The sequence below is a fragment of the Oncorhynchus keta genome, unplaced genomic scaffold (assembly GCF_023373465.1).
Source record: "Oncorhynchus keta strain PuntledgeMale-10-30-2019 unplaced genomic scaffold, Oket_V2 Un_contig_20958_pilon_pilon, whole genome shotgun sequence".
In the NCBI taxonomy this organism is placed as follows: domain Eukaryota; kingdom Metazoa; phylum Chordata; class Actinopteri; order Salmoniformes; family Salmonidae; genus Oncorhynchus; species Oncorhynchus keta.
This window is the reverse complement of record NW_026282246.1, coordinates 31,799-54,867: the sequence shown is the minus strand read 5'-3', so window position 1 is coordinate 54,867 and position 23,069 is coordinate 31,799. Positions and strand designations below refer to the sequence as shown.

General features: G+C 46.3%; 1 protein-coding gene across 1 annotated transcript; it reads left to right on the top strand.

Moving 5' to 3' along the window:
- The first annotated feature begins 744 nt into the window (after positions 1-744).
- On the top strand, positions 745-13,412 carry LOC118381872 (zinc finger and BTB domain-containing protein 5-like). Its single transcript, XM_052504883.1, has 6 exons — positions 745-1,492; positions 3,648-3,677; positions 3,920-4,102; positions 8,310-8,966; positions 9,008-9,166; positions 12,240-13,412. The coding sequence occupies exons 2-6, from the start codon at positions 3,651-3,653 to the stop codon at positions 13,410-13,412; spliced, it is 2,199 nt and encodes a 732-aa protein (XP_052360843.1). The 5' UTR covers positions 745-1,492; positions 3,648-3,650.
- Positions 13,413-23,069: the final 9,657 nt, after the last annotated feature.

Below are 23,069 nucleotides of genomic sequence, written 5' to 3'. Positions count from 1 at the left end.
AGGAGACCGTGTCAGAGAGAAGTAGCCTTAAAAACACACAGGAAGAAGACCGTGTCAGAGAGAAGTAGCCTTAAAAACACACAGGAAGAAGACGTGTCAGAGAGAAGAAGAAGGAATGTTGTTTTACCAAAAATGTCCAATATTTATAAACTCAATATTTATAATTTTATTTATAATATTTATCAACTCTGTGTTTTGCTCCTGGGTACAGATCTAAAACTGATCTAAGATCAGCGTTCTAGAGGCAACCAGGCGTAGTTATCTCACCAGCATGCGTCGGTTCTTCTTCCTAGGGTTGGTCTCGTCCACGTTCTTATAGAAGCTGAAGTCCAACTGCTGTGTGTTCCTCAGGGTGCCGTTAGAGAACTGAACTGTTGAGGAGAAAGACCCGGGGGATTGATGATTGACATGAATGCGTATGTATGTGTGAGGATGCTGTTAATCGACCACAGCTCTGCCTTCAATACCATAGTGCCCTCTATGCTCACCACAAAGCTCAGAGACATTTAAAAAAATGGTATGCATTAGTTAATTTGACTCTTGGGAAGTAGATAAAGGACTTCAATGACAAAATCCCGAAGTTACTATACATTTAACGTCACTGCGTTAACATGAGCGCACCCACGTGTACTACGGAACAGGGTGGATTTACGTGTTGTCAATTATTGGAGACGCTTAAAATTGCAATCTTGTATTTAAAATGAATAATTAGTCCGTAACATAAATAGTCATATTTACCAATAGCAGCTTTATCGTCTTCTCTCTCCTCTTCACAGCAAACCAATGTGCAGTTGGCATCCATGTTTGTTGTCAGTCAGCGGACCTTAAAAAAAAAAAAAACGGAAATATATTCACCCTCCACACACACACACAAAAACCCACAGCGACACCCGATGGCGAGGAGTGGTACTGCAACTCGTTAACACGGTGCGCTGATAGGAGTGTAGCGCCCCCTACAGAGTCTGGGAGGAGAGGAAAAACATCAACCATCAACCCCCAGCCACCGCACCCCCTCCCTCCCTGAGAAGACCCTGTTTTGGGGGGGTAACAAAACCTACATTTAGATGATTTCAAAGTAACTAAAATGGAGTCGTAGCTATTTAGCTGTGTTGTTGTCTGTGTCCTTTTTGGAGGGGGAGGGGGACATCCACCATCGAGCTCCAGACACCGCACCCCCTCCCTGAGAAGACCCTCTTTGGGTTAAAAAAAAACTAAATTTAGATTCGTTCAAAGTAACAACATGGAGTCATAGCTATTTAGCCGTGTTGGTGTCTGTGTCCTTTTTTTTTTTGGAGGGGGTTTTAAACCTAGTCGGGTTTCCCACATATTGACCAATGTGACTGTGAGCACCCGGAGAAGCGTTATTAGCGGCCCATGAAGAGCCGTCGAGCCGTCGGTAAGTCCTCCTTCTGTCCGGTCGAGTGGACTTGATGAACCCCGGTCCGTCCACCCTGACCCGTGGAGGAGTAGAGCACCGACAACACCACACAAGGTAACCAACCGGCGGCTAAACATTAGCAAGCTAGCTTTAGACTGTTTATGTTGTATTATATCATCATGTTTATTGTTTTATTTGTGTTATATCGATGTTGCATTTTTTTTTTTTGTTGCTTTGCTGCTTTCTAGGGGATGAGACTTGACAGATGTTAATAATAACGTTAAGCAAATCTATCTAGGTAGTTAGCATTAGCTAATGATAATAACAGGTAGTTAGCATTAGCTAATGATAATAACAGGTAGTTAGCATTAGCTAATGATAATAACAGGTAGTTAGCATTAGCTAATGATAATAACAGGTAGTTAGCATTAGCTAATGATAATAACAGGTAGTTAGCATTAGCCATTAGCCATTGTAGCCGTACACCTAAGCGAGCAAACATAATAATTGTACTTCGATGAGCTGATGTTGTTCTCCTTGGTTGTTATTATAAACAAAACCCCAAAACATGTCGGTCATGCTAGCTAAGATACTTCACCGCAAATCACTGTTATTTATTTTTAACACAGCCTTTCTCAAAAAGTTAGCAAGTAGCTAACTAGCTAGATAACTGAATATCCAGTTGCTGACTTGCTAGTTAGTTTAGCTCCTTGGTTTAGTTATTATTTAGCTTGGCGGTTGAGCTTGCTTAGCTTACTTAGTTTCAGCTTGGCTTAGGCTTTAGCTTTTAGCTTGGCTTAGTTTAGCTTGGCTTGGCTTAGTTTAGCTTGGCTTAGCTTGATTAGTTTACTGAATATCCAGTTGGCTTAGTTTAGCTTGGCTTGGCTTAGTTTAGTTTTAGTTTGCTTGGCTTGGCTTGGCTTGGCTTGGCTTAGTTTAGCTTGGCTTGGTTTAGCTTGGCTTAGTTTAGCTTGGCTTAGTTTAGCTTGGCTTGGTTTAGCTTGGCTTGGTTTAGCTTGGCTTGGCTTGGCTTGGCTTAGTTTGGCTTAGCTTGGCTTAGTTTGGCTTTTGGCTTGGCTTAGTTTAGCTTGGCTTAGTTTAGCTTGGCTTAGTTTAGCTTGGCTTGGCTTGGCTTGGCTTGGTTTAGTTTAGCTTGGCTTAGTTTAGCAATGATGGTATTCACCAGACTGGGGAGGGGGAGAGTCTCTCTGATCGGCTTGGCTTAACAGATATCACTAGTTATTTAGTTAGATAGGTGTCTAGACGTCAAACTGTACAGTTTCCTTGCTTGTACTTTGACTAATGTCTTCGCATAGACATACTGGCTTTCATTTCACACATTTTTGACATATTCTCTTCAATATCGTTACTAGTTCCCCACTTTCACTTAACCGTGGAATAGTCTATGCAATAGCTTCAACAAGACATCTATGATCTATTTGTTAATATATTCAACTAATTAATTGTGATAGCTAGTGTAGCTACTGCCCTTCTACAGCATGTCATATTCAAAGCATTGACCATAGTCTACTGTAATGTCCCCTCCACTGACAGTCAATTTAAAGCTAACTTTTTAATCAATCAAAGGTTTTGTCAGGAAGAGGACCTCATTTTCCTCACATTTATTACACAACAGATTTTTTTTACAATCCTGTTTCCTCCCTCCCATCCTCCCTCCCTCCCATCCTCCCCCCTTTCCTCCTTCTTCCCTTTCTCTCCCCCCTCCCTTCCTCTCTTTCCCCTCCCCTCCCTCCCTCCCCTCCTCCCCTTCCTCCCCCTTCCCTTTCCCCCCTTCCTCCCCTCCCCATCCTCCCCCCTTCCTCCCATCCTCCCCCTTCCCTCCCCCCTCCCCTTCCTCCTCTCCCCTTCCCTTCCTCCCCCTTCCTTCCTCCCTCCCCTCTCCCTCCCATCCTCCCCCTTCCCTTTCTCCCCCCTTCCCTTTCTCTCCCCCTTCCTTCCTCTCTTTCCTCTCCCATCCCTCCCTCCCATCCTCCCCCTTTCCTCCTTCTCCCCTTCCCTTCCTCCCCTTCCCTTCCTCTCCCCCTCCCTTCCTCTCCCTCCTCCCTCCCTTTCTCCCCTCCTCCCTTTCTCCCCTCCTCCCTCCCTCCCCCTCCCCCCCCCTCCCTTCCTCTCCCCTCCTCCCTTTCTCCCCTCCTCCCTTTCTCCCCTCCTCCCTTTCCCCCCTCCTCCCTTTCTCCCTTCCTCTCCCTCCCTTCCTCTCCCCTCCCTTCCTCTCCCCTTCCCTTCCTCTCCCCCTCCTTCCATGCAGGTCATGGACTTCCCGGGCCACTTCAACCAGGTAAAATGCAAACAACTTTATGATTTCTGTCAGTAAATGAAAAAGAAAACGCTCTAACAATAAAGTGTATTGTTTTCATAATAATATAATATAGACCATTTGGCAAACGCCTTTGTCTGAAGCGACTTAAAGTCGCGCGTTCCTACATTTTCACATGTACGCGTGGCCTCAGCGGGAATCGAACCCACGAGCCGTGCTCTAGCTAGCGACTGAGCCACACGTGATTCATATTGTTATTATAGGTCTTCCAGCAGCTGAACTACCAGCGCGTCCACGGCCAGCTGTGTGACTGTGTCATTGTGGTGGGCAGCCGCCATTTTAAGGCCCACCGCTCGGTGCTGGCGGCTTGCAGCACTCACTTCAGAGCCCTGTTCACCGTCGCCCAGGGAGACGCCAGCATGAACATGATACAACTGGACAGCGAGGTGAGGATGATGATGGTGATGATTAAGATGAGGATGATGAGTATTACGGGTGATGAGGATGATGATGGTGATGATTAAGATGAGGATGATGAGTTTATAACAGGGGTGATGAGGATGATGAATCTATAACAGGGGTGATGAGGATGATGAGTCTATAACAGGGGTGATGAGGATGATGAGTCTATAACAGGGGTGATGAGGATGATGAGTCTATAACAGGGGTGATGAGGATGATGAGTCTATAACAGGGGTGATGAGGATGATGAGTCTATAACAGGGGTGATGAGGATGATGAGTCTATAACAGGGGTGATGAGGATGATGAATCTATAACAGGGGTGATGAGGATGATGAGTCTATAACATGGGTGATGAGGATGATGAGTTTATTACAGGGGTGATGAGGATGATGAATCTATAACAGGGGTCATGAGGATGATGAATGTTGGATGGGGGATAACAGGGGTGATGAGGATGATGAGTTTATTACAGGGGTGATGAGGATGAGTTTATAACAGGGGTGATGAGGATGATGATCTATAACAGGGGTGATGAGGATGATGAATCTATAACAGGGTGATGAGGATGATGAGTTTATAACAGGGGTGATGAGGATGATGATCTATAACAGGGGTGATGAGGATGATGAATCTATAACAGGGGTGATGAGGATGATGAGTCTATAACAGGGGTGATGAGGATGATGAATCTATAACAGGGGTGATGAGGATGATGAGTTTATAACAGGGGTGATGAGGATGATGATCTATAACAGGGGTGATGAGGATGATGAGTCTATAACAGGGGTGATGAGGATGATGAGTCTATAACAGGGGTGATGAGGATGAGGAGTCTATAACAGGGGTGATGAGGATGATGAGTCTATAACAGGGGTGATGAGGATGATGAGTCTATAACAGGGGTGATGAGGATGATGAGTCTATAACAGGGGTGATGAGGATGATGAGTCTATAACAGGGGTGATGAGGATGATGAGTCTATAACAGGGGTGATGAGGATGATGAGTCTATAACAGGGGTGATGAGGATGATGAGTCTATAACAGGGGTGATGAGGATGATGAGTCTATAACAGGGGTGATGAGGATGATGAGTCTATAACAGGGGTGATGAGGATGATGAGTCTATAACAGGGGTGATGAGGATGATGAGTTTATAACAGGGGTGATGAGGATGATGAGTCTATAACAGGGGTGATGAGGATGATGAGTCTATAACAGGGGTGATGAGGATGATGAGTCTATAACAGGGGTGATGAGGATGATGAGTCTATAACAGGGGTGATGAGGATGATGAGTCTATAACAGGGGTGATGAGGATGATGAGTTTATTACAGGGGTGATGAGGATGAGTTTATAACAGGGGTGATGAGGATGATGAGTTTATAACAGGGGTGATGAGGATGATGAGTAACGGTTGATGAAGATGATGAGTCTAACGGGTGATGAGGATGATGTGTCTATAACAGGGGTGATGAGGATGATGAGTCTATAACAGGGGTGATGAGGATGATGAGTTTATAACAGGGGTGATGAGGATGATGAGTCTAGGGTGATGAGGATGATGAGTTTATAACAGGGGTGATGAGGATGATGAGTTTATAACAGGGGTGATGAGGATGATGAGTCTAACGGGTGATGAGGATGATGAGTTTATTACAGGGGTGATGAGGATGAGTTTATAACAGGGGTGATGAGGATGATGAGTAACGGTTGATGAAGATGATGAGTCTAACGGGTGATGAGGATGATGAGTTTATTACAGGGGTGATGAGGATGAGTTTATAACAGGGGTGATGAGGATGATGAGTAACGGGTGATGAGGATGATGAGTCTATAACAGGGGTGATGAGGATGATGAGTCTATAACAGGGGTGATGAGGATGATGAGTCTATAACAGGGGTGATGAGGATGATGAGTTTATAACAGGGGTGATGAGGATGATGAGTCTATAACAGGGGTGATGAGGATGATGAGTCTATAACAGGGGTGATGAGGATGATGAGTCTATAACAGGGGTGATGAGGATGATAAGTCTATAACAGGGGTGATGAGGATGATGAGTCTATAACAGGGGTGATGAGGATGATGAGTCTATAACAGGGGTGATGAGGATGATGAGTCTAATGGGTGATGAGGATGATGAGTTTATTACAGGGGTGATGAGGATGATGAGTTTATAACAGGGGTGATGAGGATGATGAGTTTATAACAGGGGTGATGAGGATGATGAGTTTATTACAGGGGTGATGAGGATGAGTTTATAACAGGGGTGATGAGGATGATGAGTAACGGTTGATGAAGATGATGAGTCTAACGGGTGATGAGGATGATGAGTTATAACAGGGGTGATGAGGATGATGAGTCTATAACAGGGGTGATGAGGATGATGAGTCTATAACAGGGGTGATGAGGATGATGAGTCTATAACAGGGGTGATGAGGATGATGAGTCTATAACAGGGGTGATGAGGATGATGAGTCTATAACAGGGGTGATGAGGATGATGAGTTTATAACAGGGGTGATGAGGATGATGAGTTTATAACAGGGGTGATGAGGATGATGAGTTTATAACAGGGGTGATGAGGATGATGAGTCTATAACAGGGGTGATGAGGATGATGAGTCTATAACAGGGGTGATGAGGATGATGAGTCTATAACAGGGGTGATGAGGATGATGAGTCTATAACAGGGGTGATGAGGATGATGAGTAACGGGTGATGAGGATGATGAGTCTATAACAGGGGTGATGAGGATGATGAGTTTATAACAGGGGTGATGAGGATGATGAGTTTATAACAGGGGTGATGAGGATGATGAGTCTATAACAGGGGTGATGAGGATGATGAGTTTATAACAGGGGTGATGAGGATGATGAGTTTATAACAGGGGTGATGAGGATGATGAGTTTATAACAGGGGTGATGAGGATGATGAGTCTATAACAGGGGTGATGAGGATGATGAGTCTATAACAGGGGTGATGAGGATGATGAGTCTATAACAGGGGTGATGAGGATGATGAGTCTATAACAGGGGTGATGAGGATGATGAGTCTATAACAGGGGTGATGAGGATGATGAGTCTATAACAGGGGTGATGAGGATGATGAGTCTATAACAGGGGTGATGAGGATGATGAGTCTATAACAGGGGTGATGAGGATGATGAGTCTATAACAGGGGTGATGAGGATGATGAGTCTATAACAGGGGTGATGAGGATGATGAGTCTATAACAGGGGTGATGAGGATGATGAGTAACGGTTGATGAAGATGATGAGTCTAACGGGTGATGAGGATGATGAGTCTATAACAGGGGTGATGAGGATGATGAGTCTATAACAGGGGTGATGAGGATGATGAGTCTATAACAGGGGTGATGAGGATGATGAGTCTATAACAGGGGTGATGAGGATGATGAGTCTATAACAGGGGTGATGAGGATGATGAGTCTATAACAGGGGTGATGAGGATGATGAGTCTATAACAGGGGTGATGAGGATGATGAGTCTATAACAGGGGTGATGAGGATGATGAGTCTATAACAGGGGTGATGAGGATGATGAGTCTATAACATGGGTGATGAGGATGATGAGTTTATAACAGGGGTGATGAGGATGATGAGTCTATAACAGGGGTGATGAGGATGATGAGTCTATAACAGGCGTGATGAGGATGATGAGTAACGGTTGATGAAGATGATGAGTCTATAACAGGTGATGATGATGATGATGAGTCTACAACAGGTGGTGATGATGATGATGAGTCTATAACAGGGGTGTTGAGGATGATGATGAGTTTATAACAGGTGATGATGATGATGAGTCTACAACAGGTGGTGATGATGATGATGAGTTTATAACAGGTGATGATGATGATGATGAGTCTACAACAGGTGGTGGTGATGATGAGTCTATAACAGGTGGTGATGATGATGAGTGGTGATGATGATGATGAGTCTATAACAGGTGGTGATGATGATGATGAGTCTACAACAGGTGGTGATGATGATGATGAGTGGTGGTGATGAGGATGATGAGTTTATAACAGGTGATGATGATGATGATGTCTACAACAGGTGGTGGTGATGATGATGATGGTGATGTGTTACTGCAGGTGGTGATGATGATGATGAGTCTACAACAGGTGGTGATGATGATGATGATGATGATGATGATGTGTTACTGCAGGTGGTGACAGCGGAGGCGTTTGCTGCCCTGGTGGACATGATGTACACCTCCACCCTGATGCTAGGAGAGAGCAACGTGATGGACGTGCTGCTAGCTGCCTCTCACCTCCACCTGAACGCCGTAGTCAAGGCCTGTAAGCACTACCTGACCACCCGCACCATGCCCATGTCCCCGCCGGCAGACCACCGGGCCACACAACACCGCCAACACACCCACGCAGAACAGCAGAGACTCAGGCAGCAGCAGCAGGCAACCGCCGAGTTAGCCGCTAACGCTAACCTAGCCGCTAGCGCTAACCAAGAGGCTAACGCTAACCTGGCGGCTAACGCTGCTACGTCCAGGCTCCAGCGGTCGTTCCTGCTGCAGCAGCTGGGTCTAAGCCTGGTGAGCTCTGCCCTGGGCGGGGTGGAGGAGGATGGGCTAAGGGGTGGTAGCGATGGTGTTAGCATTAGTGGTGTAGTGGAGCACAAAGCTTCCTTCCCCGTTCGACGCTTCCACAAGAGAAAGCCCTCCCTGAGCTTTAGCCTATCTGAGGACAGGCCCAGGCAGAGGCCCCGCCCCTCCGGAACCCACGGGGATGAGGAAGTGGGACTACTCTCCCCCGACTCCCACAAGACGGGGGAGGAGGCCAGACTGGACGCGGCGATCACCGGCCTAGTAGGGGCGTGACCCAGGACGACTCCCAGATGCCCAGCCAATCGGACGGCGGACGCTGCGAAGGGGAGGAGCAAGGGATGGCGGAGGAGGGGGGTGTCGGGAAGGAGTCCCTGGATGGGGGGAGTCACCATGGTGATGGGGTGGAGGTGAAGATAACGGAGGAAGAGGAGGAGGAGGAAGTACGGGAGCAACAGGGACAGGTAATGACATTTTAACAGGAAATACTTCATTTGCATCCCAAATATCTCCTTATTCCCTCTATAGTGGACTACTGTTGACCAGGACCCATAATGCACTACTGTTGACCAGGACCCATAATGCACTACTGTTGACCAGGACCCATAATGCACTACTGTTGACCAGGACCCATAATGCACTACTGTTGACCAGGACCCATAGTGGACTACTGTTGACCAGGACCCATAATGCACTACTGTTGACCAGGACCCATAGTGGACTACTGTTGACCAGGACCCATAGTGCACTACTGTTGACCAGGACCCATAGTGCTCTACTGTTGACCAGGACCCATAGTGGACTACTGTTGACCAGGACCCATAGTGCTCTACTGTAGACCAGGACCCATAATGCACTACTGTTGACCAGGACCCATAGTGCACTACTGTTGACCAGGACCCATAGTGCACTACTGTTGACCAGGACCCATAGTGGACTACTGTTGACCAGGACCCATAGTGGACTACTGTTGACCAGGACCCATAGTGCACTACTGTTGACCAGGACCCATAGTGCACTACTGTTGACCAGGACCCATAGTGCACTACTGTTGACCAGGACCCATAGTGGACTACTGTTGACCAGGACCCATAGTGGACTACTGTTGACCAGGACCCATAGTGGACTACTGTTGACCAGGACCCATAGTGGACTACTGTTGACCAGGACCCATAGTGCACTACTGTTGACCAGGACCCATAGTGGACTACTGTTGACCAGGACCCATAGTGGACTACTGTTGACCAGGACCCATAGTGGACTACTGTTGACCAGGACCCATAGTGGACTACTGTTGACCAGGACCCATAGTGCACTACTGTTGACCAGGACCCATAGTGGACTACTGTTGACCAGGACCCATAGTGCACTACTGTTGACCAGGACCCATAGTGCACTACTGTTGACCAGGACCCATAGTGCACTACTGTTGACCAGGACCCATAGTGCACTACTTTGACCAGGACCCATAGTGCACTACTTTGACCAGGACCCATAGTGCACTACTGTTGACCAGGACCCATAGTGCACTACTGTTGACCAGGACCCATAGTGCACTACTGTTGACCAGGACCCATAATGTACTACTGTTGACCAGGACCCATAGTGCTCTACTGTTGACCAGGACCCATAGTGCACTACTGTTGACCAGGACCCATAGTGCACTACTGTTGACCAGGACCCATAGTGCACTACTTTAGACCAGGACCCATAGTGCACTACTGTTGACCAGGACCCATAGTGCACTACTGTTGACCAGGACCCATAGTGCACTACTGTTGACCAGGACCCATAGTGCACTACTGTTGACCAGGACCCATAGTGCACTACTGTTGACCAGGACCCATAATGCACTACTGTTGACCAGGACCCATAGTGCACTACTGTTGACCAGGACCCATAGTGCACTACTGTTGACCAGGACCCATAATGCACTACTGTTGACCAGGACCCATAATGCACTACTGTTGACCAGGACCCATAATGCACTACTGTTGACCCCCAAAGTGGACTACTGTTGACCAGGGCCCATTAATCTTTGGTTTAGGGTCATCTTCACTACTGGTGACCAGGACCAATAGTGGACTACTGTTGACCAGGACCAATAGTGGACTACTGTTGACCAGGACCCATAGTGGACTACTGTTGACCAGGACCCATAGTGGGTTCGATTCTCCACTCCCAGAATGTATGCTCCATGACTTTGGATACTCTGCTAAATGGCATCTCCAGGGTCCAGGACCCATAGTGCACTACTGTTGACCAGGACCCATAGTGGACCACTGTTGACCAGGACCCATAGTGGACTACTGTTGACCAGGACCCATAGTGGACTACTGTTGACCAGGACCCATAGTGCACTACTGTTGACCAGGACCCATAGTGGACCACTGTTGACCAGGACCAATAGTGCACTACTGTTGACCAGGACCCATCGTGCACTACTGTTGACCAGGGCCCATAGTGCTCTACTGTTGACCAGGACCAATAGTGCACTTCTTTAGACCAGGACCCATAATGCACTACATTAGACCAGGACCCATAATGCACTTCTTTAGACCAGGACCCATAATGCACTACATTAGACCAGGACCCATAATGCACTACATTAGACCAGGACCCATAATGCACTTCTTTAGACCAGGACCCATAATGCACTACATTAGACCAGGACCCATAATGCACTTCTTTAGACCAGGTGCCATTTGGGATGAATACTTCCCCATTTAAAGAGCAATGTATGAAACAACTGTCTAGTATTAATTCATCTTTTACCTTTGGTTAAATAAAGGGTTTAAACCCAACCTTGGATAAAGTAATGGGTCATATCCTGTTGTCCTCCTTCATGTCTGTCTCTCTCCTCTCCTATCTTCTCTTCCTTTCCTGTCCTTTCCTCACTTCTCCTCCTCTCCCATCCTCTCCTGTCCTCTCTCCTTTCCTCACTTCTCCTGTCCTCCTCTCTTCTTCTCTCTCCTCCACTCTCTCCTATCTTGTCCTCCTCCTCTCCTGTCCTCTCTCCTTTCCTCACTCCTCCTGTCGTCCTCTCCTCTTCTCTCTCCTCCTTTCCTATCTTCTCCTCCTCTCTCTCCTCTCCACCTCTCTCTCCTCGTCTCCTCCTGTCCTCCTCTCCTCTCTCTCCTCATCTCCTCCTGTCCTACTCTCCTCTTCTCTTCTCCTCCACTCCTCTCATCTCCTCCTCTCCTGTCCTTCTCTCTCCTCCCCTATCTTTTCTTCCTTTCCTCTCTCATCCTCTCTTCTCCTCCACTCCTCCACTCTCTCCTATCTTGTCCTCCTCCTCTCCCATCCTCTCCTGTCCTCTCTCCTTTCCTCACTCCTCCTCTCCTCTTCTCTTCTCTCTCCTCCACTCCTCTCTTCTCCTCCACTCCTCTCATCTCCTCCTCTCCTGTCCTCTCTCCTCTCCTCTCCTTTCACTCCTCCTCTCCTCCTCCTCTCTCTCCTCCTCCTATCTTCTCTCTCCTCCCCTCCTATCTTCTCTCTCCTCCCCTCCTTCTCTCCTCTCCTCATCCTCTGCTCCAGGTGGTGGTCAAGTGTGAGCCTCTGAGCTCCCCAGAGCCAGCTGATGACATCACCATCCGGGGTAGCGACCAGCTGGGATCTGGAAGAGGAAGAGGAGGAGGAGGGGAAGAGAAGGTAGAACTGAGCCCACAGAGCAGCGACCGTAGTCTCTCCTCCTCTGACCAACAGCTTCTCCAGCCCAGTTCCCAGCTCCTGCTCAAAGGAGGTCTTGGTAGTGGGATTGGCGGTGGTTTTGGCTGTAGTAATCATCTTGATGGGAAGTCTGGTTTTAGGATTTCTAGCTTCCTCGGCGCCAAGGTCTTCGGAAGCGGGGGGTCGGGGGTCGATGCCGGGGACGACGACCTCCTCAACACGACGACCGGCGAGGCGATGGCAGCGACACATCGCTTCCTGCTGAGCCCGGAACACTCCGGAACCAATAGCTCCGCCTCGATGCTCCGTCCCGGGTCGGCCAACCACCTGCACCTGCTGGGTGGCGACGGTCTCGGGGGATTCTCTACAGACGCAGATTCGCTCTTCCTGCGTCCCCTGCATGACGGACTGGGAAACCCCAGAGGAGGAGGGTTCCCAGATCCGTTTTCTCTGGACTTCCAGCGCTCCAGTCTGGGTCTGCACTCCCTGGCCCGCGCCTCTCGGGGGAGCTCCCTGGGCTTCCCTGGATACCGACGCATCGCACCTAAAAACGACAACGTGGGCGGAGGAGGAGGAGAAACGGGGGTCGTTCATCTCCAAGACGCCCTGTCTTCCTCCAGTCTGGTGGAAGGGGGACCCCTGCTTCTGAACGGTTCGGGAGGTTACGAGTCAGGCCCACCCACCTCGTCCCCGTCCGCCCCACACCCTCGCCCCCAGCTGACCCGTGCCTCTGCGGACGTCCTCTCCAAGTGTAAGAAGGCCCTGTCCGAACACAACGTCCTGGTGGTGGAAGGAGCCAGGAAGTACGCCTGTCGTATCTGCTGTAAGACTTTCCTCACTCTGACCGACTGTAAGAAACACATCAGGGTCCACACCGGGGAGAAACCGTACGCCTGCCTCAAGTGCGGCAAACGCTTCAGCCAGTCGTCTCACCTGTACAAACACTCCCCAAGACGCGTGTCCCAAGGCGTTGGGTCCCAGAGACAGCAACATGGCCCAAGACGCACTGATGTCCCAAGATGCTTGTTGGGAAGACGCTGATGTTGGGCCCAGGGGAGGGGACAGCAGCATGGCCCTTGCAGAACAGATGGCCGACGCACTGAAGATGCTTGGAGGGGAGGTCCCAAGATGTGGTCACTGTCGGAGGGGAGGGGGAGTTGGTCCCAAGGTATCCAGGTGATTTTGGTCCCAAGACGCAATAAATCGTTGTGCCATACTGGAGCCTAAGACGGTATTACCGGGCATTGCGCTTAATGGAAAATAAAACTTTTTTTTTTTTTTTTTTTTTAAATAGCCAAATTAGCGGTATGCTAACACTATGGGGATTCCCATAGTGGATGCTAACTAAATGCTAACGAGACAAGCGTTTCAGCCTGTACAAACACTCCCACCTGCCTACGCTGGCAGAACGGCAACATGCCTTACTGTCTGTAGGCTGGCCTGGTGGTCCCAGGGTTGAGCTGGATTGGGAAATTCCTGTAAAACTTACCAGAAGTTTTGGGTTTTTCCATAAATTCTGGTTGGAGGATCGTATAGTCTGTAGGGGAGAACCTCTGGCCTACTCATTAGTCAGGACACTGTAGCTCAAAAAACATTTTCAACGAAAACAATCGTTTCTATTGGACAAAATGGTTTTGTTTGGTTCCTAGACGCTTGTTGGGCCCAAGACGCTTGTTGGGCCCAAGACGCTTGTTGGGCCCAAGACGCTTGTTGGGCCCAAGACGCTTGTTGGGCCCAAGACGCTTGTTGGGCCCAAGACGCTTGTTGGGCCCAAGACGCTTGTTGGGCCCAAGACGCTGTTGGGCCCAAGACGCCTGTTGGGCCCAAGACGCCTGTTGGGCCCAAGACGCCTGCTGGGCCCAAGACGCCTGTTGGGCCCAAGACGCCTGTTGGGCCCAAGACGCCTGCTGGGCCCAAGACGCCTGTTGGGCCCAAGACGCCTGTTGGGCCCAAGACGCCTGTTGGGCCCAAGACGCTTGTTGGGCCCAAGACGCCTGTTGGGCCCAAGACGCCTGTTGGGCCCAAGACGCCTGTTGGGCCCAAGACGCTTGTTGGGCCCAAGACGCCTGTTGGGCCCAAGACGCTTGTTGGGTCCAAGACGCCTGTTGGGCCCAAGACGCCTGTTGGGCCCAAGACGCCTGTTGGGCCCAAGACGCCTGTTGGGCCCAAGGCGCCTGTTGGGCCCAAGACGCTTGTTGGGCCCAAACCGTTCGGGGAAACAAACAAACGCTCGATCTCTTTCACTGCAGATGCAGAAGTGTGACATCGGAGGATGCGGTGGACTGATACAAAACAACAGATATCTCACGTTTATAAACGGACAGATTTTTATGAGGATTTTTTATTATTATTATTATTATGCTAATTAGATCTAAGGGTTAATAGCCTCAAAGCTAGAAACAAACACTTACAGTAGCGTGTAGAAACTATGGGTGATCCCAGCGGGAATCCAACCCGCAACCCTGGTGTTACAAGTGCCATGTTCTACCAACTGAGCCAAACAGAACAATTTGATAGGGCGATCGCTTTAGAAAATGGAGTCTCTTTATGGAACCCTGGTGTTCCTGTTGTGGACTCCCAATTTCCTCATTCCTGGAACCCTGTTGTGTTCCTCCTGTTGGAACCCTGTTGTGTTCCTGTTGGACCATGTTTGGAACCCTGTTTCTGAAACAGGACTTCAGATTCAGAACAGTCCTGAAGCTGAAACCTGACCTGAAGCCTGACCTGAAGCTGAAACCTGACCTGAAGCTGAAACCTGAAGCTGAAACCTGACCTGAAGCTGAAACCTGACCTGAAGCTGAAACCTGACCTGAAGCTGAAACCTGACCTGAAGCTGAAACCTGACCTGAAGCTGAAACCTGAAGTGGCAAAACTCAGGATTTCCTACTTATTCACCTCTGATTACGGTAATCTTCGAGGTTGGGATTTCTGGAAAACCTGAGAATTAGGGGAATTGTGCAACGCTAAACCTGGAGCTTGGCTTGGAGAGGAGAACAGGGATGTAAAGGAGAGAGGGTGGACTAGCCTCCACTCTTAGCCTTACAAACAGATCTGGGACCAGGCTAAGAGGGGGACAACTTCCTGTTATGGTCCTTTACAAACAGATTTTGGACCAGGCTAAGAGTGGACCACATCCTGTCATGATCTGGGACCATTTTTTATATGGAGTTGCCTTTTCATTGGTGCACCTTTTTGAATGAAACACCCTATTCCCTATATAGTGCACTACTCTTGACCAGGGCCCATAGGGGTAGTAGTTCACTATATACAGGGCATTTGGAAAGTATTCAGACCCCTTGATGTTTAACACACTTTGTTTCATTACAGCCATATTCGAAAATGGATTAAAAAAAATAATAATGTTCCTCATCAATCTACATACAATACACCATAGTGACATCACAATACCCCATAGTGACATCACAATACCCCATAGTGACATCACAATACCCCATAGTGACATCACAAGACCCCATAGTGACATCACAATACCCCATAGTGACATCACAATACCTCACAGTGACATCACAATACCCCATAGTGACATCACAAAACCCCATAGTGACATCGCAATACCCCACAGTGATGTCATTATGGGGTATTGTGATGTCATTATGGGGTTCTGTGATGTCATTATGGGGTACTGTGATGTCATTATGGGGTACTGTGATGTCATTATGGGGTACTGTGATGTCATTATGGGGTACTGTGATGTCATTATGGGTTATTGTGATGTCATTATGGGGTGTTGTGATGTCATTATGGGGTATTGTGATGTCATTATGGGGTACTGTGATGTCATTTTGGGGTACTGTGATGTCATTATGGGGTACTGTGATGTCATTATGGGGTACTGTGATGTCATTATGGGGTATTGTGATGTCATTATGGGGTACTGTGATGTCATTTTGGGGTACTGTGATGTCATTATGGGGTATTGTGATGTCATTATGGGGTATTGTGATGTCATTATGGGGTATTGTGATGTCATTATGGGGTATTGTGATGTCATTATGGGGTATTGTGATGTCATTCTGGGGTATTGTGATGTCATTATGGGGTATTGTGATGTCATTATGGGGTATTGTGTGTAGATTGATGAGAGGAGAAAAAAAACAATTGAATCCATGTTAGAACAAGGCTGTAACGTAACAAAATGTGTAAAAAGTCCAGGGGTCTGAATACTTTCCCGAAGGTGCTGTAGGTTATAGTGTGGACCTTTTATCCCGTCTCCTCACAGGACAATACATTAGAAATGTACATATTTCACATTTATGTGGCTCTTAACACTTTCCTCTGCAAGGGGACATCAAATGAAACCATTGCCTTTTTTATATAACTAGAGCCTGGCGTGTCTCCTGGTCAGGTCACATGATCAGGGATAACTCTGGGGCCCCCAGTTAACTATAACACAGTGTTGTTAGTGACTAGATGTCGTGGAACAGTTTGGTACAGTATCTGTGCTTCTTTAAATGTATTTTTTTTTTAAATCGATACATTTAACAGTCTTTTAGACAATAGTTTATTTTTATTTTTTTAAATGACCTTAACGCCGTTGAAAGAAAAAAAAAGAAGAGCTTTGACTGCTAATAAGAAGGTTGGACTGCTGTGCTTCTGTGTTTCCATGGCGACGTGTTGGCCCAGTGTCTTTCTGTGTTTCCATGGCGACGTGTTGGCCCAGTGTCTTTCTGTGTTTCCATGGCGACGTGTTGGCCCAGTGTCTTTCTGTGTTTCCATGGCGACGTGTTGGCCCAGTGTCTTTCTGTGTTTCCATGGCGACGTGTTGGCCCAGTGTCTTTCTGTGTTTCCATGGCGACGTGTTGGCCCAGTGTCTTTCTGTGTTTCCATGGCGACGTGTTGGCCCAGTGTCTTGTTGCCGTAACGTTACTGTACTGAGTTGTGTTGTAGTTGACTGACTGATTGACTGACTGGTCAGAGAACAACCTGGCTGTTTGAGACTTGCTTAGTGTGGATGGGTTGCCAGGCAACTAGTGGGCACCTTCAGGCCGTACGGTCTTCACACTGATACTCAGTCTGTGTTACTCAGTCTGTGTTACTCTTTACTCAGTTTTTGATACTGACAGTCTGTCTATCCTAGTCTGTAACTGACCAGTATCTAGTCTCTAACTGACCAGTATCTATCTATCCTACTGTCTCTATTATCTCCTACTGTCTGTGATACTCTAGTCTGTCCTACTGTCTCTAACTGACCAGTATCTATCTATCCTACTGTCTCTAACTGACCAGTATCTATCTACTCAGTCTCTAACTGACCAAAACTTTAAAAGTCTTTTGACCAGGAAGATCTCTATGACCAGTATCTATCTATCCTACTGTCTCTAACTGACCAGTATCTATCCTACTGTCTCTAACTGACCAGTATCTATCTATCCTACTATCTATCCTACTGTCTCTAACTGACCAGTATCTATCTATCCTACTGTCTCTAACTGACCAGTATCTATCTATCCTACTGTCTCTAACTGACCAGTATCTATCCTACTGTCTCTAACTGTATCTATCTACTGTCTCTAACTGACCAGTATCTATCTATCCTACTGTCTCTAACTGACCAGTATCTATCTATCCTACTGTCTCTAACTGACCAGTATCTATCTATCCTACTGTCTCTAACTGACCAGTATCTATCTATCCTACTGTCTCTAACTGACCAGTATCTATCTATCCTACTGTCTCTAACTGACCAGTATCTATCTATCTACTGTCTCTAACTGACCAGTATCTATCCTACTGTCTCTAACTGACCAGTATCTATCCTACTGTCTCTACTGTCCAGTACTGTCTCTAACTGACCAGTATCTATCTATCCTACTGTCTCTAACTGACCAGTATCTATCTATCCTACTGTCTCTAACTGACCAGTATCTATCTATCCTACTGTCTCTAACTGACCAGTATCTATCTATCCTACTGTCTCTAACTGACCAGTATCTATCCTACTGTCTCTAACTGACCAGTATCTATCTATCCTACTGTCTCTAACTGACCAGTATCTATCCTACTGTCTCTAACTGACCAGTATCTATCTATCCTACTGTCTCTAACTGACCAGTATCTATCTATCCTACTGTCTCTAACTGACCAGTATCTATCTATCCTACTGTCTCTAACTGACCAGTATCTATCTATCCTACTGTCTCTAACTGACCAGTATCTATCTATCCTACTGTCTCTAACTGACCAGTATCTATCTATCCTACTGTCTCTAACTGACCAGTATCTATCTATCCTACTGTCTCTAACTGACCAGTATCTATCTATCCTACTGTCTCTAACTGACCAGTATCTATCTATCCTACTGTCTCTAACTGACCAGTATCTATCCTACTGTCTCTAACTGACCAGTATCTATCCTACTGTCTCTAACTGACCAGTATCTATCTATCCTACTGTCTCTAACTGACCAGTATCTATCCTACTGTCTCTAACTGACCAGTATCTATCTATCCTACTGTCTCTAACTGACCAGTATCTATCTATCCTACTGTCTCTAACTGACCAGTATCTATCTATCCTACTGTCTCTAACTGACCAGTATCTATCCTACTGTCTCTAACTGACCAGTATCTATCTATCCTACTGTCTCTAACTGACCAGTATCTATCTATCCTACTGTCTCTAACTGACCAGTATCTATCCTACTGTCTCTAACTGACCAGTATCTATCTATCCTACTGTCTCTAACTGACCAGTATCTATCCTACTGTCTCTAACTGACCAGTATCTATCTATCCTACTGTCTCTAACTGACCAGTATCTATCCTACTGTCTCTAACTGACCAGTATCTATCCTACTGTCTCTAACTGACCAGTATCTATCTATCCTACTAACTGACCAGTATCTATCCTACTGTCTCTAACTGACCAGTATCTATCTATCCTACTGTCTCTAACTGACCAGTATCTATCCTACTGTCTCTAACTGACCAGTATCTATCCCTACTGTCTCTAACTGACCAGTATCTATCTGTCTTGATGTTTCTAACAGCTGAATACCAACAGTGTTTCAGCCACATTGTAAATGCACCTATCTATCGCTAACTGTCTTTAATTTACAACTCATACTGAGTTTATATCTAATTTAAGTGATCACTGAAGTAAAAAAATAATTTAAGCTCTTTTTCAATCAGGCATAAACCTTAGGTACCCCTGAAGGACATGAGGACCCTTGTTGAAACAGATCCAAAATGGCTGCCATCTCTCACTGTAGCCCAGTTTCCCTGGTGATGTCTTCTGTGGCTGTTGTCTAAGTGAAACTGTTTATTTTAATTTTATATATATATATATGTGAATGTTTGTTTGAAAGTGCACATACTGGTCATATTTATACAACAACAGCCCCTGTGTGAAAACTACAACAAACTATAAACCAAAAAGGATTCAATAGATGAACGAAATGTTGTTTATGTAATGTAATATAATTTGATGAAGGACAGTTACTGCCTTACTTCCACTCCTCTCTGGCTTAAAACGCTGGGCTTTTATCCTCATGCCGAAAGGATTTCTGTGTTGTTTTATTCTACACTTCTAACACCGTGTAACTATGTTTTGGTTCTAGCGTCTCAAATGGTGCCCTGTTCCCTGTGTAGTGCACTACTTCCTATTGACACTGGTCTAAAGTAGTGCACTACTTCTGATCAAAGCCGTTGACACGCTGGTCTATAGTAGTACCACTATATAGGGAATAGGGCTCTATCTATAGTAGTTCACTACCAGGGAATAGGGCTCTGGTCTATCCTAGTAGTTCACTATATAGGGAATAGGGCTCTGGTCTATAGTAGTTCACTATACTAGAATAGGGCTCTGTCTCTATAGTAGTTCACTATATAGGGTCTCTAATAGGGCTCTGGTCTATAGTAGTTCACTAACTGAGGGAATAGGGCTCTGTCTCTATAGTAGTTCACTATCCTACTGGGAATGAGGGCTCTGGTCCTATAATAGTACCACTATATAGGGAATAGGGCTCTGGTCTATAGTACTGTTCTAACTACCAGTATCTATAGGGCTCTGGTCTATAATAGTACCACTATATAGGGAATAGGGCTCTGGTCTATAGTAGTTCTACTGACATAGGGAATAGGGCTCTGGTCTATAGTAGTACCACTATATCTAATAGGGCTCTGGTCTAACTGACCAGTAGTATCCACTATATCTAACTGAATAGGGCTCTGGTCTATAGTAGTACCACTATATAGGGAATAGGGCTCTGGTCTATAGTAGTACCACTATATAGGGAATAGGGCTACTGTCTCTAACTGACCACTATATAGGGAATAGGGCTCTGGTCTATAGTAGTATCCACTATATAGGGAATAGGGCTCTGGTCTATAATAGTATCCTACTATCTAACTGAATAGGGCTACTGGTCTATAATAGTATCTACTATATAGGGAATAGGGCTCTGGTCTATAATAGTACCACTATATAGGGTAATAGGGCTCTGGTCTATACCAGTAGTACCACTATATAGGAATAGGGCTCTGGTCTATACTAGTACCACTATATAGGAATAGGGCTCTGGTCTATAATAGTACCACTATATAGGGAATAGGGCTACTGGTCTATAATAGTACCAGTATCTATAGGGTCTCTAACTAGGGCTCTATCTATAATAGTGTCTCTAACTGAATAGGGCTCTGGTCTATAACTAGTTCACTATCCTACTGGGAATAGGGCTCTGGTCTATCCTAGTTCACTATATAGGAGTATCTATAGGGCTACTGGTCTATAATAGTGCACTATATACTGAATAGGGTATCTGGTCTATAGTAGTTCACTATATAGGAATAGGGCTCTGGTCATCTAGTAGTTCACTATATGAAGTAATATCTATCTGGTCTAAAGTAGTAGCATCCTACTGACTATATCCTAGGAATAGGGCTCTGGTCTATCCTAGTGTCTCTAACTGACCAGAATCTAGGGCTACTGGTCTAACTGACCAGTATCACTATATAGGGAATAGGGCTCTGGTCTATAGTAGTACACTAGGGGGCTCTGGTCTAAAGTAGTGTACTACATAGGGAATATCCATAGGGCTCTGGTCTAAAGTAGTGTACTACATAGGGAATAGGTGCCACAGGGCTCTGGTCTAAAGTAGTGCACTAATAGGGAATAGGGCTCTGGTCTAACTTGTAGTGCACTACATAGGGAATAGTGCCATTTGAGACGTTACCCCCAACGAGAAGATGAAATGTAAACGTGTTTGTTTGTTTGTTTGTTTGTTTGTTTGTTCAATGAGGAGACACTATAAAGTCACGGAGGGACATGTCGTTCCTGTCGTCTACAGACTGAATTAAAAGATGGGGAAAGTTCCATGTTTATTGTTGTCCTTCGTCATTATTATCATTATTATTATTATTATGAGACAAAATCATTAAAAAACATCTCCCATGAGGAAGTGCTGAGTGCTACTGTCTAAACTACCGTGTCAGAGTGAAAATGGTGGATGACAACAGCACCACTATTCTCTATAATCTACTCCTCTCGTGACCAGAGTCAACTATATCATTTACAGTTACAGCTCTTCAATCATTGGTTCTTCTCTGGTGGTTGGTCTATAGTGAATATAGGTGATTGGTTCTTCTCTGGTGTTCTGAAAGCAGGTGAATGGTTCTTCTCTGGTGGTTCCGGGAAGCAGGTGATTGGTTCTTCTCTGGTGGTTCTGAAAGCAGGTGATTGGTTCTTCTCTGGTGTTTCCGAAAGCAGGTGATTGGCAGCTACAGCTTCTCTGATCATTAGTGTCCCTTCAGGCCCAGTAGCAGGTCTGGTCTATTGGCTGCCAGAGCAGAATGGCTTACGTCTGGATAGTACTATAGGACGGGCTCTGGCAATGTGGGGGAGGATCACTGGAGAGAGAGAGGGAATAGGGTTCACTGGAGAAATAGAGAGAGATGAGAGGATAGGGCTGGTCTAGAGAGAGAGAGATGAGAGGATCACTGGAGAGAGAGAGATGAGAGGATCACTGGAGAGAGTGAGAGATAGAGGGAATACTGGTCTATAGAGAGACTATATAGATGGGATCTGGAGAGAGTAGTACACAATATAGGGAATCAGGGCTCTGGTCTAGAGAGAGATGAGAGGATCACTGGTCTAGAGAGAGAGATGAGGGATCACTGGAGAGAGAGATAGGAATAGGATCACTGGAGACTAGATAGAATAGGGGAGGATCACTGGAGAGAGAGATGATAGGGAGGATCACTGGAGAGAGAGATATAGGGAATAGGGCACTGGAGAGAGTGCACTATATAGGGAGGGCTCACTGGAGAGAGAGAGAGATATAGAGATAGGATCACTATAATAGTTCAGAGAGGAATAGGGCTCACTGGTCTATAATAGTGCAGATGGGAATAGGGCTCTGGTCTATAGTAGTGCACTGTAAACAGGGCTCTGGTCTGATAACAGTAATAAATAGGCAGTACAGGACTGACTATAGTAGTTCATAAATAGGAATAGGGACTGGTCTATAATAGTGCACTATATAGGGAATAGGGCTGACAACTAATAAACAGGGAAGTAGGGCTCTGGTCTATACAACTATATAGGGAATAGGGTCTGGACTGAGTAGTTCACTATATAGGAATAGGGCTCTGGATGACAGTGCACTATATAAACAGGGCTCTGGTCTATAGTAGTACACTATATAGGGAATAGGGCTCTGGTCTATAGGAGTGACACAGT

Coding starts and splice junctions, on each gene's coding strand:
- LOC118381872 (XM_052504883.1), top strand. CDS start 3,651: ATGGACTTCCCGGGCCACTTCAACCAG. Junction 3,678..3,919: donor TCCCGGGCCACTTCAACCAG/GTAAAATGCAAA, acceptor TTGTTATTATAG/GTCTTCCAGCAGCTGAACTA. Junction 9,167..12,239: donor TACGGGAGCAACAGGGACAG/GTAATGACATTT, acceptor CCTCTGCTCCAG/GTGGTGGTCAAGTGTGAGCC.